The sequence below is a fragment of the Eucyclogobius newberryi genome, unplaced genomic scaffold (genome assembly GCF_026437365.1).
Source record: "Eucyclogobius newberryi isolate DKJ021-1_F unplaced genomic scaffold, fEucNew1.0.hap1 SCAF_18, whole genome shotgun sequence".
NCBI lineage: Eukaryota > Metazoa > Chordata > Actinopteri > Gobiiformes > Gobiidae > Eucyclogobius > Eucyclogobius newberryi.
Genome location: NW_027315812.1, coordinates 30,090,502 through 30,108,082, shown reverse-complemented (window position 1 = coordinate 30,108,082; position 17,581 = coordinate 30,090,502). Strand labels below are relative to the sequence as shown.

General features: G+C 41.9%; 1 protein-coding gene across 1 annotated transcript in view; it reads right to left on the bottom strand.

Annotated features, from left to right (window-relative positions):
- sspo (SCO-spondin) overlaps positions 1–17,581 on the bottom strand; it is a 391,282-nt gene that overhangs the window by 60,948 nt on the left and 312,753 nt on the right. The window contains exons 85-92 of the mRNA XM_072450444.1: positions 14,423–14,568; positions 14,127–14,347; positions 14,003–14,038; positions 13,706–13,870; positions 12,613–12,828; positions 12,048–12,215; positions 10,726–10,860; positions 694–931 (exon numbers count right to left, since the gene is read on the bottom strand). Coding sequence (XP_072306545.1) covers positions 694–931; positions 10,726–10,860; positions 12,048–12,215; positions 12,613–12,828; positions 13,706–13,870; positions 14,003–14,038; positions 14,127–14,347; positions 14,423–14,568 — 1,325 coding nt within the window. The remainder of the gene's footprint in view (positions 1–693; positions 932–10,725; positions 10,861–12,047; positions 12,216–12,612; positions 12,829–13,705; positions 13,871–14,002; positions 14,039–14,126; positions 14,348–14,422; positions 14,569–17,581) is intronic.

Here is a 17,581-nt window from a genome sequence, read left to right as displayed (position 1 = left end):
TGTTCAGTTTGTGTCCAATGTTATTACAAGCAAATGTAGTAAATGTAAATCACACCTTTGTCTTAAAAGGCAATTATACTGTAATTTGCAATTGGATTTGCGGTTAAAATTAGCAACAATTCCTAACTATTCCAAATGTTGAGTCAAAGCTTGCTTTGTACAATAATCCAACAGTTTAGCTCCCAACACTCCCAATTCCAATTCTATTAATATCTATGAAAAAAAGGTAACAGCTCATTTTCTACATTTAAGTGGTTAATTCAATGTTAATTAGTATTTATCTGTCCCTTATTAATGTCTTATTTTGCATAACCTTATTTTGCTGCTAATTAGACATTTACTAACACATTCCAATTAATATTAACCTCATTAATATGATTAATATGTTATTAATAAGTTTGAGATTTGGTCCGTGAAGCTTTTGTCACATTTGAATTTACATTTTGTAATGTTTTGTGTATATATATATATATATATATATATATATATTTTTTTTTTCTTTTTTTTTCTAGACATTCCTTATTACTGTTCATTAGTATGATGTTACAATTGAACATTAATTACTATAATTATTTAGAAAAATAAATATATTTGGTTGTATCCTATCATCCTTATTAGCAAAAGCTTAGTAGCCTCATGGCTCAGGTAAAAAAATATCCTAACATCATATTAATAAAGACAAAGAAAAGTCACCTGTATCTTGTCCTCTGGCCCCGCCCACAAGAGGTGCTGCAGGGCGCCCAGTTGGACCAGGAGCTCCAGACACAGGCGGCCTGGCAGCTGTGATTGGTGCAGAGGAGCTGTCCATCAAAGCAGGAACAGTTGTTACAGACGGCCTGATGGGAGCTGCCAGCGGCCCACACGTGTCCCAGTGTGTCCACACAGTCACACTGCCACAGTTGCACACAAGCGCCGTCCTGCTCCAGAGTCCCTGCAAACCACAATTATGACGGGAGCACATGTAAAGAGGGGCATTTTGACACTAAAACACATTAACTATGTGTAAATGCACAGCGAACTCAGAGTGCGCTAAACAAACAAACTCAGTTTATGTTTGCACCAACTTGTCAAACCACTCTTGTACCAGTCAACAGCAGATCAAACAAGTGATTAGGCGAACAGGGGCTAAGATGTTGATGGCCAATGCACCAGCTGCACTGCATGCAGTCTGAGCAAGAGGTTGCTCACAACTTATTTGCTCTCACTTGAACTCATTAGACCAAAGCAAAACGTGCTAATCTTGATTACACAAGCACTTCTCCACATGTTAATTGGATCTTTGAGATTCCAATCAAGATGCCTCAATCGTAGTTCCCAGGTTTACATGCATTTTGAGACAATTTCAGAGACTGCTGACATCCAAGTTGGTTATTAGCAGAAATACATTATTCTGAAGACATTTGAATCTAATAATGTGTATTAAATAAATATATGTTTAAGTCAACTGTTAAACATTGTATGACATGTTTTTAGCTGATAGTTAGTATGATTTTCATAGGTTTAAAATATATGTATAAAAGAAAGATCCCAAGTTAGGTCATTGTTTCTCAGACTTTTAACAGAAAGTACCACCTAAGATAATATTTGGCTTTTTGAGTAACATCAGATTTAAACCCGGATTATACCAAGTCTAAATTATGGCTCATTTAGGCCTGGTACATGCAGTACATACATTTGTTTTAGACTGAGTTGAAGGACGAGAATCGCCCCGGCTGAGAAGTGAGATCGAGACCGGTGGGACCAGCCAGGAGCGAGACTGGCAATTGAGTGTCTGTTAGTGTAAGTGCCGAATAGGCCTCGTTCCTGAGTTAGTCCGGACTAAACTGGTCAAGTGGGAACGCAACTATTCAGGCTCACCTCGGCTGGATCACACAGCCCTTCCTCTGGTCTTATGAATGTGCATACAGTATTTAACAGTATGGCTGATAAAACCAGCTTAGTATCAACTTTAATTCGAACACAAATCTAGTACAATCATATCTAGTGTCTCCATCTGTTAATGGAATCTGTTTATCCGTTTAATTATTTGGTAAATAAATCTTCATAAACCAAAGTTGACTTGAACAGGTCACAGACCCCTGGTGATTTATGACTCTTTGTCTGTACTCTGAGCTAGATACAACTCCACCAGAGACCAGAGAGGACTGAGTCATTCAAAGGAGAGGGACGTCTCAATGACATTATTTCCCTAAAGCCCAGTTCACACCACGGCGTCAAATTTGCGCCTGATACAAAAGTTGGACGCCTGCACATTTGAAGGCAGACGCCTCTGACGCGCGTCCGAAAAATACACTCAGCAGCAGACGCGCGTCACTGGAGTGTCATCTCGGATTGGCTGCTGCGTCGTTGAGCTTTGTCCAACTTTTCGAGTCCAGAGCGTCGCGCACGACGCCGAAAACGCAGGAATCGCGCCGCAAAAACGCAGGAATCAAACCGTGGAAAACGTTTATATGAACTTTGAATGTAAACTGGACGCTTTTGACGCCCCGGTCTGAACAGGCCATTAGCCTGCCTACCGGCGCCTCTCTGTGTGTGAACACTGCTTTCTCCTCCCACCAAGAGAAAAAGCACAGCAGAAATCCAATTTTTTATGATTAGACAATTTGTGAAACTTAAAAGGTATCCCCTTCCTGGGACCCTTTAGCAATACGACTGCTGGAAAGTTATAAAATGCAAAATTTCAACCTTAGTGTCATCTTTGGTAAATGGGGCTGTAAGAGAAAGTCAACAAGACCATAACCTAACACAGCTGTTAGGACAAATGGGAATTGTAATGAACTTACAACTACAAAAATCAAACAGGCGACTTCATGAGACAGAAGAAGCAGAGAAATAAAATTATGACAAGTTGCATCTCTCAAAGATAAGAACATTCTTTCAGATGACCTGACGCTCATTAAATCAAAACATGAAAAGGTCAAACAAGAACTGAATCCTACATATTCAGATCTTGACAAAGCAGGAGAAATCATCTCCAAACAACAACAGGATTTGGCCACGACACGCACTGAGCTAAACAAGACAGCTCAAAATGAGCTTGATCAAGCCGTCTTAGAGTTAAAACGTTTGAAATCAGAAATATCAACTCTAAAAAGAGATAATGGCAATGATGATGCTGATTACAGCATTACAATCAAATCACTTTGTGCATAGAATTTCACACATTGAGCCCAAATTTGATGGAACACTCTTTCAGGTTGACCCTTATGTGGCTGCAATTGACTTTTACTTGCATAGATTCCCACATGCCACAGTAAAAGACAAAATCGCTTTGATAAAATTAACATCAAGTTAGTGAATTCATTGACAGTCGCTAACAGAAAAGTATTCAGACTGGCAAGACACAGGCCTCATTGCAGTTTTCACAGTGAAGCAATCTCAAAATGAGTCTGATAAAACTGATAAAGGATGGTGATCATTGCCCGGGCATCCCAGGGCCCACGCCAAGCCCAATTAGCCAATCTGAGCTTAACATAGCAGAAACTGGACCCAGCATTAAACAAAAACATGCTTTTAGTAATAACAGTGCATCACAAATAGTGAGTTCAGAAAATTAACTTCAAAACCATCATGCACTTGACAGCCAAACCAAACGTCCTTTCAGACCATTTTATGCAACCTTATTAAAAAGGGCTCAGATCCAAAACTTTATCTACCCACTATCCTTGACAACGAGCTCCAACAAGAAGCAATACTTGACAGAGCTGCTGACGTCAGTGTTATGTCACACATGCTTTTCAACAAATTGCAAAAGGCAATAAATGTGAAAGGAAGAAATCTAAACTGCAGTTCATGCTCCCTTGCTCCCATGCTCCCCAGCCGTACGCAGACACCAATGTTGCCCTCACAAGAATGGCTCAAATCTGCTTAACATTCGGACCTGTGACTGTAGTCCATCCCTTCTTCTTGTCTTCACTCAACTTGATTCCTCTTCTTGTAGGTCAAGATCTACTTAATCAATGTAAACCCCTTATTGATTGAAGAACAAGAGTCTGACTTCTAAGAGCGCCTCAGCGGCACACAGATTTGTCCCAAACCATAGGGATCAGAAGGACAGAAAAACAGTCAACACCTTGTGCCGGGACACAACTCAAAAATGCCCACAGACCGATTTAGACAAGACCAATTATCCACCTGATTTTCAAAATGATTTGTTTTAGCACAGATATGTGTCACTTATGAATACCCTTTTCAGGCTAATTCAGAACCTAAGATCACACATACTCAGCCCACCCCCACCCATACCTCCCCTTTTTGTTGCAGCTTCTGTGGCCACCTCTGACCCCTCCACCACCCCCTCCTTCTCTTCCCTGTTAGCCAATGCTACTCACAGCTCAGCCCTGCCTCATCCTGACTCTTCCTTCCTTGTTATTACTGACACAAAAACACCTTGTGATATTTCCCTACACATTCGGTCCTAAAGTGTTGTCATGGAATCAGACATACACCGATGCTATTCCGTAACACATTGAGAACACAATTCAACTTAGAATATGAAACGACACAGAAACATCAGACATTTGTGTGGCAAGCTTGGGAGAAAACGCTTTGGCTGTGTCAGCCAAGCCGTTGTAAGGAGCCTGGCTGACCCTCCTGCGTCTCACCCCGTTTTTTCCCATGCTGGTTGGTTTTATTAGATATTCTGGAATAGGCGGGTCACATTTCTCATTGGTCAGCTTCACATCAAGGCACTTGGTATTTTTCCTAGAGATAAAGCCTGCAAGGGGGGGTGCAACTCCCCCCCCTGGGGCAACATTCTTTGGCCCATCTTTATGACCCCTTCACAAATGCAGTTTGTCACACACCCGTTCTTCTCTTAGACTAATGATGCAGATAATATATCACTATTATGCAGATAAAATACATCACAGAAATATGATCATATATTCACATTTTATCACAAGTGTCTGCTCGTATGCGTTCCAGACAACACAGGGGGGTAGCATACCAGTCAGTACGTCCTCTCTGTTGATGTCACTCAAACAAGACAAGACATGGCATAAGGAAACCTGATGTCTACATGCAAAAGAGCATGTGATAAAAGACACGAGAAACAGGTGCACCTGTGGCCAATTTCAGTCTTCAAATCACCATGAAAATTGGGTGAAACTCAAAAATCTGACTGAAAACAACCAGAACAATCTGCAAACGCAGAAAAACCAAATACTTGCTTAAAGATGACCCGCACAGCATAGTATTTTGGCAGGTATAAAGGTTAGTTTTGTAACTGCCCTCAAAACCTGAAACAAGTCAACTAAAGTCCAGAACAAAGGACTCTATTAGAGCTCAAAATGCGCTCTTGTAAATAAACATTTACAATGAGACATTCAGTTTCTGTTCTGTAAATAGACACAAAATTGGGTAAGTCAGTCCTTGTGAAAGAATGTAAACCCACACAAACCCTTCAGTGTCTACACAAGCACCGCTGAGCCGCTTAAACAACAACCCCTTCTTTAACCACAGGGGCGAGCTATTTTAACTTCTACTAAACCCTTTTCCAAACCTTTAACTAATGTCTATGCACTTTTCCTTTTACTGAGGTTAATGTTTTCAATATGACTGCAACCAAATTCTGAACAAAAAAGTTCAATACAATCAGCAATCAACCAATAATCATATTTTGCACGAAAATCTTTTTCTATTTGCAAATTATTCTTAGTTATTCTTATTCTTTGTATTGATGTAAACCTTAGCTTTTGAATTTTTCAACTTCAGACATTTTTGTTTTGATAACCCTGCCTCGGTAAATTGCTCAACAGCTATCCAAAATGTATGAATATCATATTTGATAAATTCATAATCCCTTTTTGACATGCATAGCCACAACTTAAGAGTTAACTTAGCTCCCAGCTAAGAACTGCAGGAGCAGAGACGCTTTGAACGTCGGAAATAAATGTTTCCATTGAAAGACTGCTTTTGGATTCAAATGAAATCAGAGTAATTTTCTCTCCCAAGACAAAATTTTTGTGTTCTGCATGTTCATTTAACTGTCTCATGGCTTGTCTTGTGAATAATTTCACATTTGTAACTATGTGGCCTAATGTTCATTCTGAACAATGGCTGCATTACTCCAAATCTTCTTCTCTGATTGAGCTCTGACTCAGCGTGCCCCCGCAGGGGGTAAGTCAGCGAGAAAAAGAAGAACTTAGTTCCATCAGAAGAGATCCACGAGATAGGATCTCAGGAGATGAGGGCTCATCTCTGGCCTAGAAATGCTAAGCTAAACTACAAAACAAACAACAAACAAACAAAAAAGACATTCCAGAGACACGCCCGCAGAAGCTAACTTTTCACTCCCTTTCTGTGCCCGTTTTTAGACGTGATTAAAATTCGGACCTTTTTGCAACTTTTCAAGTCCAGGACAGTCTCTTCAGACCAGCCTCATCAGTGTATCAGCGCAATGGCCCTTTTTATCTGAGGAACACCTCAGAGCCAAGGAGAACGCAGATCACTGAACCTGATCCAGTGCTTCTTCAGCCTGATACCGTCAGAGCCATGAGCTCCATGCTCTGCCCAGCGTGTTGACCGAGCTGCAGCGTGAGTGAACCCCGGAGGCGACAAGGACACACAGGCTCTTGGACTACACTCGGGCCCATCTCCTCAGGATCACAACTTCTGGTTCTGGCCGCATGAATACATTTCACAGCCTGGCTGATGATATCATCTTAGAATTAACTCTAACACACAACTAGATAGATCTAGAACAATCATGTCTAGCATGTCATTCTGTTATTGACTCATTTGTATATTCCAAATTCATATATGGTGTGGTCTGCGTAAGGCCCAAACCAGATATTATTCAAATCTAATAGAAGTCAACAAAAGTGTTTTTCGTTGTGTCGTCGTGATGTGCGCTAGCTCTGAGCTAGCCCCCCCGGCCCCACCGCGCTCCTCGGCCACAGCCGCCGTATGGATCGGCGCCGGTGCGTTTATACAAAGGAGGAACTCATGAAACTGCGGAAAACCGTCGTCTTACCCGGAGATCGTCACGTTATCCCGGCGGACATCCTAATTTTCCCCCTCCATCCCTTGTTGGGAAATGGGAGGTTTTGGCTATAGGAGTTTTTGTTTATAAGAGTTCTTCTATTGAGAGTGTTTTTTAAACTTCCTATATTCTGTTATCTGTCCTTTTCCTCTGTATCTACCTGCGTTGTATCAATGAAATTTCCCCATGTGTGGACAATAAAGGATTATCTTATCTTAGCTAGGCTAACAAACTGTCACAGTGCAGTAGAGCCCTCAATTCCAGCTTCTCTCAGCTCTGATGATTTCCTCCTATTTTTTAACAATAAAATAATAACAATCAGAGATAAATTAGATGAAATTACCCCCGCTATTAGCCCTCAACTAGCCCAAGCTGTAAATATAACGTCCCATATAAATCCACCTGTAAACTTAGAAAGGTTCACAGCTGTTGATCAAGCAGAGATAACTTCAGCCATTATGTCCTCTAAAAGCTCAACTTGTGTCCTAGACCCCATTCCAAGCAGACTCCTCAAAGACATTCTTCCCCTAATTATAGACCCTATTCTTAATATAATAAATACTTCACTCGAAAGTGGCTATGTTCCACAGTCCTTCAAACATGCAGTCATTAAACCTCTTCTGAAAAAGCCTAATCTAGATCCCGACCTATTGGTAAACTACAGACCAATTTCAAATCTTCCCTTCGTCTCTAAAATCCTTGAAAAAGTTGTAGTAAAACAGCTTTGTCGCCACCTGCAGGACAATAACTTATTTGAAGTTTTCCAGTCAGGGTTCAGAGCCCACCACAGCAGGGTTCAGAGCCCACCACAGCACTGAAACTGCACTAGTTAAAGTCAGAAATGATTTGTTATTAGCCGCTGACGATGGACTGGTCTCAATCCTGGTTCTGTTGGACCTCAGCGCAGCGTTTGACACCATCGACCACAACATTCTACTGCAGAGGTTAGAATGTGATGTAGGTGTTGGAGGAACAGCCCTCAGCTGGTTTAAATCCTATTTATCTGATAGGTACCAATTTGTTAATGTAAACCAGAGCTCCTCACCAAGCTCTAAAGTAATTTACGGTGTGCCACAGGGTTCGGTACTCGGTCCAATTCTGTTTACTCTTTATATGCTGCCATTAGGCAACATTATCAGAAAGCATGGCATTAACTTCCACTGCTATGCAGATGACACTCAGCTGTATTTATCAATGAAACCTGATCAGAGCGATCAAGTAGACAGACTTAGTACTTGTGTGAAGGAGATAAAAACCTGGTTGACACTTAACTACCTGCTTCTTAACCCTGAAAAAACCGAGGTCATTGTGCTTGGCCCTAAGCATCTACGAGACGGTCTATCTGAGCAGATAGTCACACTGGACAATGTCAGTGTAGCCTCCAGTTCTACTGTAAGAAACCTCTGAGTCTTATTTGACCAGGAGCTCTCATTTAAAGCTCATATAAATCAAGCTTGTAAAACAGCCTATTTCCATTTGCGCAACATCGCCAAAATCAGAAGAATCCTGCCTAAAAGTGATGCCGAAAAACTTATCCATGCATTTGTAACGACTAGATTAGATTACTGTAACTCCCTGCTTGCAGCGTGTCCTAAAAGCTCCATAAAAAGCTTTCAACTGGTTCAAAATGCAGCAGCAAGATTACTAACAGGAACAAAAAGAAGAGAGCACATTACGCCAGTGCTGGAGTCTCTTAGCTGGCTCCCCGTCGAGTTTAGAATCAAATTTAAAATTCTACTCCTGACCTACAAAGCCATAAATGACATGGCCCCATCCTACCTCAAAGATGCTATAGAACCATATCATCCAAACAGAGCTCTTCGCTCTCAGAATGCAGAATGCCGGCCTTCTGGTGGTCCCAAGAGTCTCTAAAAGTACTGTAGGAGGTAGAGCTTTTAGCCACCAAGCGCCTGTGTTATGGAATCAGCTCCCGACCCATGTTAAATATGCTGACACAGTCTCTTCATTTAAGTCCAGGCTTAAAACGTTCCTCTTCGAAATCGCTTATGGTCAGTCTAGTTAGGAACAGAAACATAAACCCACAGCTTTAGCTACGCTGCCCTAGGAGTAACTGTGCTGGGGGAAGTATGACAGCTTGAGCACTATCCTCTTCTGACAACTTATGCTATCAAACAATATTTATTTTTTAATTCCACTTGCAAACTGTTCACCGCCTTCTTTTTCTTTCTCTCACTCCTGAGGACCTGTGGACCCAGATGACCCTCTCCTGGTGAAGTGGTCCCTGCCCTGTGTGGACGGTCCCTCATCTGCCTGAAGAGTGGGTCCAGCTCGACTCCGACGGTCCCTCATCTGCCTGAAGAGTGGGTCCAGCTCAACTCAGACGGTCCCTCATCTGCCTGAAGAGTGGGTCCAGTTCGCCTCAGTCGGTCCCTCATCTGCCTGAGGAGTGGGTCCAGCTCAACTCAGACGGTCCCTCATCTGCCTGAAGAGTGGGTCCAGCTCCAGTCTCCTTGTGTCCGTCTGTCTGTCTGTGAGAGTCGGATCTCTCCTTCACTGGAACTCCTCCAGGTTTCTACGCTTTTTTCCCAAAGAGGTTTTTTTTGTAGTTTTTCCTGGCCGAGAAGGAGAGTCTAAGGACAGAGGACCCTGGGACATCGTCCCTCGCCACCACAGACATTGTCTGACTTCATCGCCACCACAGACATTGTCTGACTCCATCGCCACCACAGACATTGTTGATTCATTTCTCCCTGTGGCCCTCAGAGGCAACTGTTGTTGTGATTTTGGGCCTTACAAAAATAAATTGATTTGATATATCTGTTTAATCATTTGGTCAATAAATCTTCATAAACCACATTTGGTAAAGTGTTCATTAATTTCCAGAAAAGAGGTCAATGTCACACGGTTACATTCTCAAGAACCTTCAGATTAATGAGCAAATACATTTTTAATCAATTAATTAATTTTGATATTTGGTTATAGAATTGTTAAATGCCTAATATATGGCTGGTGCCCCAAAATACTCCTAAAATATGATAACAAAAACACTACTATTCTCGTAGTTCCTCGCATTTTTTTTATTTTTAGAGTTGGCCCGTCGTATGTTTTGCACTCGAACAAAGTATATTTTCGATTGAAGACTTGTGAATTAATGTGAATAATTCTAAGACCTTTTTTAATTTAAATGTTATTATATTTAAATCAGTAGTTTGAACAATATCTGATTGAGTATTTCCTATGGGTAGGCTTTTAGTAGGTTTAATGTTGATTAAGTATGATTTGTAGTTTTGCACAAATGTGCTTAAGTCATGTGTGACATTTAAATAATAAATATTATGATACAGCCCCCGTCGATCGGCTGATGAATTCTTGTCTCTGATTCAAATATTACTCAACCTGGTCAGGAGCAGGTTATGAGTTCAGGGCCTGTTGACATAGAGATCTGCCCCGATAGATAGTGATTCAGATTCATAGTACCACCTTAGAACCATGATTAAAGTTATCTCGCTAACCCATTAATCCAGCTTTGTAGTACATGCCTCTAGAGTGACTGATGCGGCTGACACTGATATTTTTTGTGTTTCACACAGGTATGTGGATAATATAATACACCAACACTCAATATTACATTATTATTGTTCAAATCAAAATACAAAATTAACTATACCATGTAGTTTCACACAGTAAATTCCCCCCCTGAATGGCAAACCCCTGTGTCTGGCTCATTTGCAGAGCAGACCACAAATACTGAGTTAGATTGTTGGAGAAAAACTACATACCTGTAGGGCAGCGGCAGCCCGGCTGACAGTCGGAGCTGCCCTGACACTCGATGCCCAGCTGCAGGTCTGAGCAGCGCTGGGGGCACTGGTTAGCACACAGCACAAACTCTTGCCCCATCGGACAGCCTTTCTCCTCTAACACAAACACAAAAATATTAAGCTTAGGAGCAATGTGAGGAGGTAAATGCTGAATAACACTGAATAACAGCTTCTAATGTCATTGTGCTGTTCTGGCTATATAAGCCACATTTTGACTGGCCCTGCTCCCTAAACCAATTAACTTGAATGATTCTGTTAATGGTGGAATGCGCTTCCATGCTCAGGACGTGGCCTTAAAGGGGAGCAACAGACGTCACATCAGTGCTTTTTTAACAAATACAATCTCAATCTTACCTGAGTTACACTCAACAATTTACAAAAATAAGTTTAGTAATTCCAAGTTTGTGGGATGGTGAGATAGGGTTGGGTATTGCCCAGTACCTCACGATTGAACACGTATCGTGATACAGGGTCCACAATATGATACAAATCCAGATGCTCTGAATTTGATACCATACGTGTTTAAAATTGACTAAAATTATGTGTTAATTAAAGGCGGTATGGACGATTTTTCGGCGATTTGAGAACGCAGGGGGAAGTGCGCATGCGCACTCCCCCGTGCGGACTGATACAACACACACGTGCGTTTGTTTATTAGCGCAACGGAGCGCATCGCTCGTCTCCCGTAGATTTCTGTCCACTTCTGCGTCAGCTCGAACTGTCTTTCTGCGTCTTCATTTTGCCCCGTACACTGAGGGAACTATATTATGATAGATCCATGCGCTTAGGCACGCGGAAACGTGGGGACGAGCCTGACGCGGCAGCAGGTGAGCGATAGGTGCGTTTTATGATTGATACGTGGCAGGACAAATGATTTATCCACGCCACGAGGAAATATGATAAAAATTTGCTGAAAAAAATCGTCCATACCACCTTTAAGTAGAATAACAAAATGTGTTGACATGTCATGTTCATAATGTCCTTAATATCAGAATATATCTGTTCTATGATTAAGTCACATTTCCAGCAATAATCAGATTAAGCCTTGATGCAGCCGTCTGTGTAGTGTAGAAGTGTAGAACTCTGCAATTTTTAATGACTTTATGTAAGATAGTAGACAAGAAACTACTTTGGTTTGTTGTCAGCTTTTTTTGCATTTATTTAACTTATTTCACAAGACGGTCGAAGACAGGAAAAACACCTTCAGACCGTACCAATCAATTTCAAAGCAAGGCAGTCTAAACGTAGCTATAGTGATACATGTACACAAATGTTAGCCGTACCACAGGGTTTGGTGTTGCACGGCTTCACCTGGTTCTTCTCTCCATCACACTTTTTTCCTCCATTCTTGGGTGGTGGGCTGGAGCAGGAGCGGGTTCGAACGGAGCGGCCCCCGCCACATCGCTTATCACAGCGCGACCAGGGACTCCAACGAGACCATCCTCCATCAACTGTGTTAAGAACAAATCACATTATGTAATATTTTCATCATTAGAGAAGCAACAAACGATTATTTTAGTCAATGAGTCAGCAATTCATTTTTTTAATTAGTCCACTAGTATTTAGATCTATTGTACCAAAACATTTTAGATATATTATCAACCAAATAAAGATTGAAACTGACTAAAGGCTACTAAATAGAGAATTTTTTTACATGATTTAATTATTTTAATAAAGCCACTGTCTTTGTTATTAAAATAAAAACATATTTTAAATATGTGTTGTCTTAGTTTTCATAGTCCAGAAAGTCATGTCTGACTATGAACTGTGACTACAATTATTTTTTTACGATTGGTAGATTAACTGTTGCATTGTCACCATCAGATGCCTCCTACACTCCTCACTGACCTCTGCAGGGCTTAATGTTGCAGAAGCGGTAGTCCAGGTTGCCTCCAAGGATGTCCTCACACCAGGAGCCGTTGGAGCCAGGGCTGAGGAAGGTCCTGATCCTTTGCTGCTGCCCCACCCCACAGGAGCGCGAGCAGGAGCCCCACTCACCCCACTCTATCCATGAGCAGTTTCTGTGCATGCAGTCTTCTCCTGAGCAGTCATCTGAGCCCAAGCCTGAGGACATGCACAGTCACAATACACTGACTGAGCTTCATGCAGGGATGAGCATGTGCCATGTGTAAATGATGATGATAAATTAGTATGATTTATATTTTTTTTTTTATAAAATATAGTCTCAAGCGACAATGATCGGCCCTCACCTGCGCCACGCCAAGGTGTTTGTAGTAGATGGAATAGTTTATTACCCTTACTGCTACTTATTGCATATCTTTTGCTTTAAGAATAGGGGCATTATTGTGTACTGAAATTTGAAATATTTTGGGCAAAGTTTGTGGGTCTGCTGGGTAGAAACTGTAGTACTTAAAAAAAATATGTTTTTTATGCCCCACTCCTGAAGATGAGTCTCACCAAATTTTAGGTCAATTGGGCAGAGGAGTTCATAAAAGTATGTGTACATTTTCAAATTTCAGAGATTTGACGATTTTCCTTTTGGAATAATTTTCTGTCATTGCTACGGTTTCTACGTGAGAAATATGACATGTGTCTCATTGACGTTTTTGATTGGGACGCCAAAATGGAATTTTGTGGCAGATTTAATCAAATTCCGAAAAACTAAATTTTAAATTGACGCTATCGTGCCAAATTTAAATGTTTCACTTTAAGTAGGTTCAGGGCAAAGGGTTTAACAACTGATTCAAATTTGACGCAATTCAGACTTTGCATGTTTAAATGGCAGCAAATTAATTTTGAAAATGTCTGAAATTGCAGCTTCATTTTGCGGCTTCGATATTCCGATGCAAAAACAATGTTTCCCATTTATCAAATATCATAAACTATACATTTTCGTAAAATGCTCACCAGCTTGTGGCACTCGAACCTAATGAATCCTAATGTTATCCATGTAAGTGTGAATCTTTTGGTTTAGTGGTACCTGGACACTGGGGCAGGTTGCAGGCAATCTCCTGGTGAGATGTGCCAGAGCAGGGGGGTTTGGTGCACTGTCTGAGTCGGGTCTTTGTGGCCGGACTGTGCACCTCACTGCAGGTCTTTGAGCAAGCGCTCCAGGATGACCAAGGAGAGAAGCCCATGTCCTCATCTGCAAAACCAACAAGGGCATTCTCAAGTAATAACAAGTCATAAAAAGTAAATACAAAGACATGTGTTCAAATTACCCAAATATTTGAAACATTGCTTTTTACAAAGTAAAACTGGGAAATTAGAATTTTACCTGGTAGGACTGGCTCCTCAGTGGAGCCAACAATAACTACCAAACAGATGAAAAAAGAAGTGGTATATTAGCACAGAATCCCCAAACCAGTACTGTATAACACAAGTGGTTGATCAGAGTTCACCTGGGCAGTCCAGAGCCTGGCAGTAGTTGGACTCCTGCCGCGCTCCATGGCACTCTCTACCACCATGGGCAGGAGCCGGCTGCGTGCAGCTCCTAAAGCGAGTCTTCATGCCCAGTCCACCACATGACAGAGAGCAGGGGCTCCAGGGGCCCCACGGGGACAGGCCCCCATGCACCGGGCAGTGCTCCAAGGAACAGTTCCACCGGCCATGCATGCACTCACTACAGGGGAATGACAGCGAGGAATATTATTGAACCATAACAGAAGAAAGAAGATGTTTGGATGTTGAGGCTTACCATGCACTGCAGTCGTGAACTACAGAGTCTCCTGCCTGCACCTCCATGCCCTCAGAGATGTTGTAGATAAACAGGGAGGACGGATGAGAGACAGACACACTCTGTAAAGAGCTCAGGAACTCCTTATCCACCAGGCACGGACACTCCTACAACATGGAGATACACTGCTTTTTGCTGCTGTTCTGGAGCTTTGTAGTGTTCTCATTACAACTAGATTTAAAAAACTTAGAACTGCAGCAGATTCAAAAGGAATAATATAATATGAGTGACCTTGAAAAATAATCCCCTGCCTACTTGAGTACATGAACAAAGTTTGGTGGAATTTCAGGCTTTAATAATAATTGGTGATTAAAAGTGAGTTTATGTTTCTTGTTGGTGTGAAAATGGTAACACCGGGGGTCATGTCACGTATATAGGACTGCAAAAATGTAAAGAAAAAATAAAGTAAAAAATAATCTATGTTAAAACATCATTTTGTGGAATGATTGAAACTGTTAAAATGTACATTTCAAATGAGGGTTTTTATTTGTGTGCAGTGTTTTTATGTGACAGGTTTAAAGTAGGTAAACAATAACAGCAGCACATGAGACGGGGATGAGTCTGCCTACAGGAGGGAGGTGGATCGGCTTGTGTCCTGGTGCAGCGGTAACAACCTGGAGCTCTCCCCTCTCACCATCTCAGACTCCCCCATCACCACTGTGGACTCCATCCGCTTTCTCGGCACCACCATCACCCGGGACCTCAAATGGGGGCCCACAATCAGCTCCCTCATCGGGAAGGCCCAGCAGAGGAGGTACTTCCTGCGGCAGCTGAGGAAAGCCAATCTGACAGCGGAGATGATGGTGCAGTTCTACACAGCCATCAGTGAGTCCATCCTCACCTTCATCACCGTGTGGTACGCTGGACACAGCCAGGGACAAACAGAGACTACAGCGCATTGTGCGCTCTGCTGAGTAGGTGACCGGCCGCAAACTCCCATCTCTGCAGGACCTGTACGTTTCCAGGGCTCTGGGACGTTCAGGTCGGATCATAGCCGACCCTTCTCACCCTGGACACAAACTATTCGAGCCACTCCTCTCAGGAAGGAGGCTACGGTCCATTCCGACCAGTATCTCCCGTCATAAGAACAGTTTCTTTCCCTCTGCCGTTGGACTCATGAACACTGCCTAAGCACCTTGAACTCATTGCACTGTTCACTTCCATTGCACTACATAACTTTATATTTCATATTTTATTATGTACATATCATGCGTTTTTTGTATAAAGTGTTCAATGTTTGTTGTCTGTGTTGCACCAAACCACCAGGACAAGTTCCTATGTTTGTGAATTTTTGTTCATTGACAAATGGCAATAAACCCTTTTCTGATTCTGATTCTGATTCTGACACCAGCCGTATGCTATAAGCTCCAGGACAAACGTAATAAGGAGCATTCTATGTGTTGTGTTGTCATGAATATGGATACATGTGTATATGGAATATATGTTAATTATAGTATATGCAGAGTTGTAAGTTTGAATCCTGGCTCCGACAGTTTGCTGCATGTCCTCCCTTCTCTCTCATCCCCATTTCACAATTAATTTCCTGTCTAATAAAGCTTAAAAAAAATCTTAAAAAGAAAAATAAGATCCTGGATTTGGTGTCCAGATCACATTGATCGAGACCCCCACAAGTCACAAGTCTCGTAGGGAGAGGAGGGAGAAGATTATTCCTGAGCACCTTGAAGGCTCTGGAGTTGAAGTTCTTCCAATCACAATCGAAAGAGCAGATCGCCTGGGCAAACAAAGACCAGCTTCTGTTAAACTACGAGGTCTGATTATGAGGTTTCTTAGCGATCGTGTGAAGGAACGTGTCATGAAGGCAGCAAAAGACCTCCAGTACAAAGGCAAGCGTGTCTTCTTTGCCAAAGATATCCCATATCAGGTTCAACAACAGTTAGGAAAGTTCCGCCATCTGTGAGTAGTTCAGGAGGAAAAAACTGCTCCTCCACCAGAGGTTCTCATCAGGGAGATACAAAACACAGAGAACTGAACAGTGACAAGAGATGGAGCCACCAGCATGGGGTACGTGAAACTGTAGTCACATGATGATACATTACTATTGATTTGAAGAGACTGATAAGAGAGATGCGATTTATTTGTTTTTTATCAGACTTTATGCTCCTTGTCGGCTGTCTGCTTTAAAATATAATCTCTGTGCCCAGTTGCATCCATTCATCGGAGTGCCAAACGTGGAAGATTGGACATGTGGGAAAATGGGAAAAAACATGTTGGTGGACTGAGAAGGTGGTGTGTCCAATTTTTTTGTATAAGGATTTGAGCCATGACCGGCTGGGGATCTTTTGGGGGCTCTTCATTAGGAATGGACTTCCCTCCACTTTTTTATCATTTGTATGATCAGGTTTTGGGTTCGGTGCATATTTTCAGCATAGACCGTTTTTTGTTTTCTGTTATATTTTTAGCTGATTCCTGTGGTTCTTGTGTTTATTTGTTGTGTTTGCCCAGAGCGCCTAAAAGCATTCAGAATCTATCAATGGCAAAATCAAAATAATAATTTTTACAAGTAGCATCCTTTCACAGCATGGTGAATCCAATCGATCCAAAGAATGGCCATTATATTTTTACAAGAGACCGATATGAATAACACTGAACATCAAAACCTAACCAAATTTTGTTATAAACAATTGTATTTTTCATCATTCAGAGGCAGACATAAGACAATTTTATAATCGTTGCAATACTGTTTTTGAACAGAGTTATGAACGTAAAGACAGAAAGGGCAGATATGTACTGATTAAAGGTCCCATAACATGCAAAATCGACTTTTCAGAGCTTTTAGCCTTCTTACATTGCTATTTGTGCTTCATATATGTACCCAGAGTGTTTTTTTGATTGATTCCCGCAGTGTTTAGCTATATTACAGACTATCTCCTTTCTTCGAATCTCCAAACTGACGGGGGGTGTCTACAAGACCGCGTCATAACCACAGGCATGCATCATCATCCCCCCTCCCCCTCCCCCCTCTTTGATTTATTTAGGCTCAAAGTAGTGTTGATCTGAAGTTCTATCGTTTCTCACGCGGCGCACCACGGAGCTAACTGCTGTGGGGCCTACGTCACGGGTGGGCGGGGCACACACGCGCTCTGAGACTACGTCACGGGT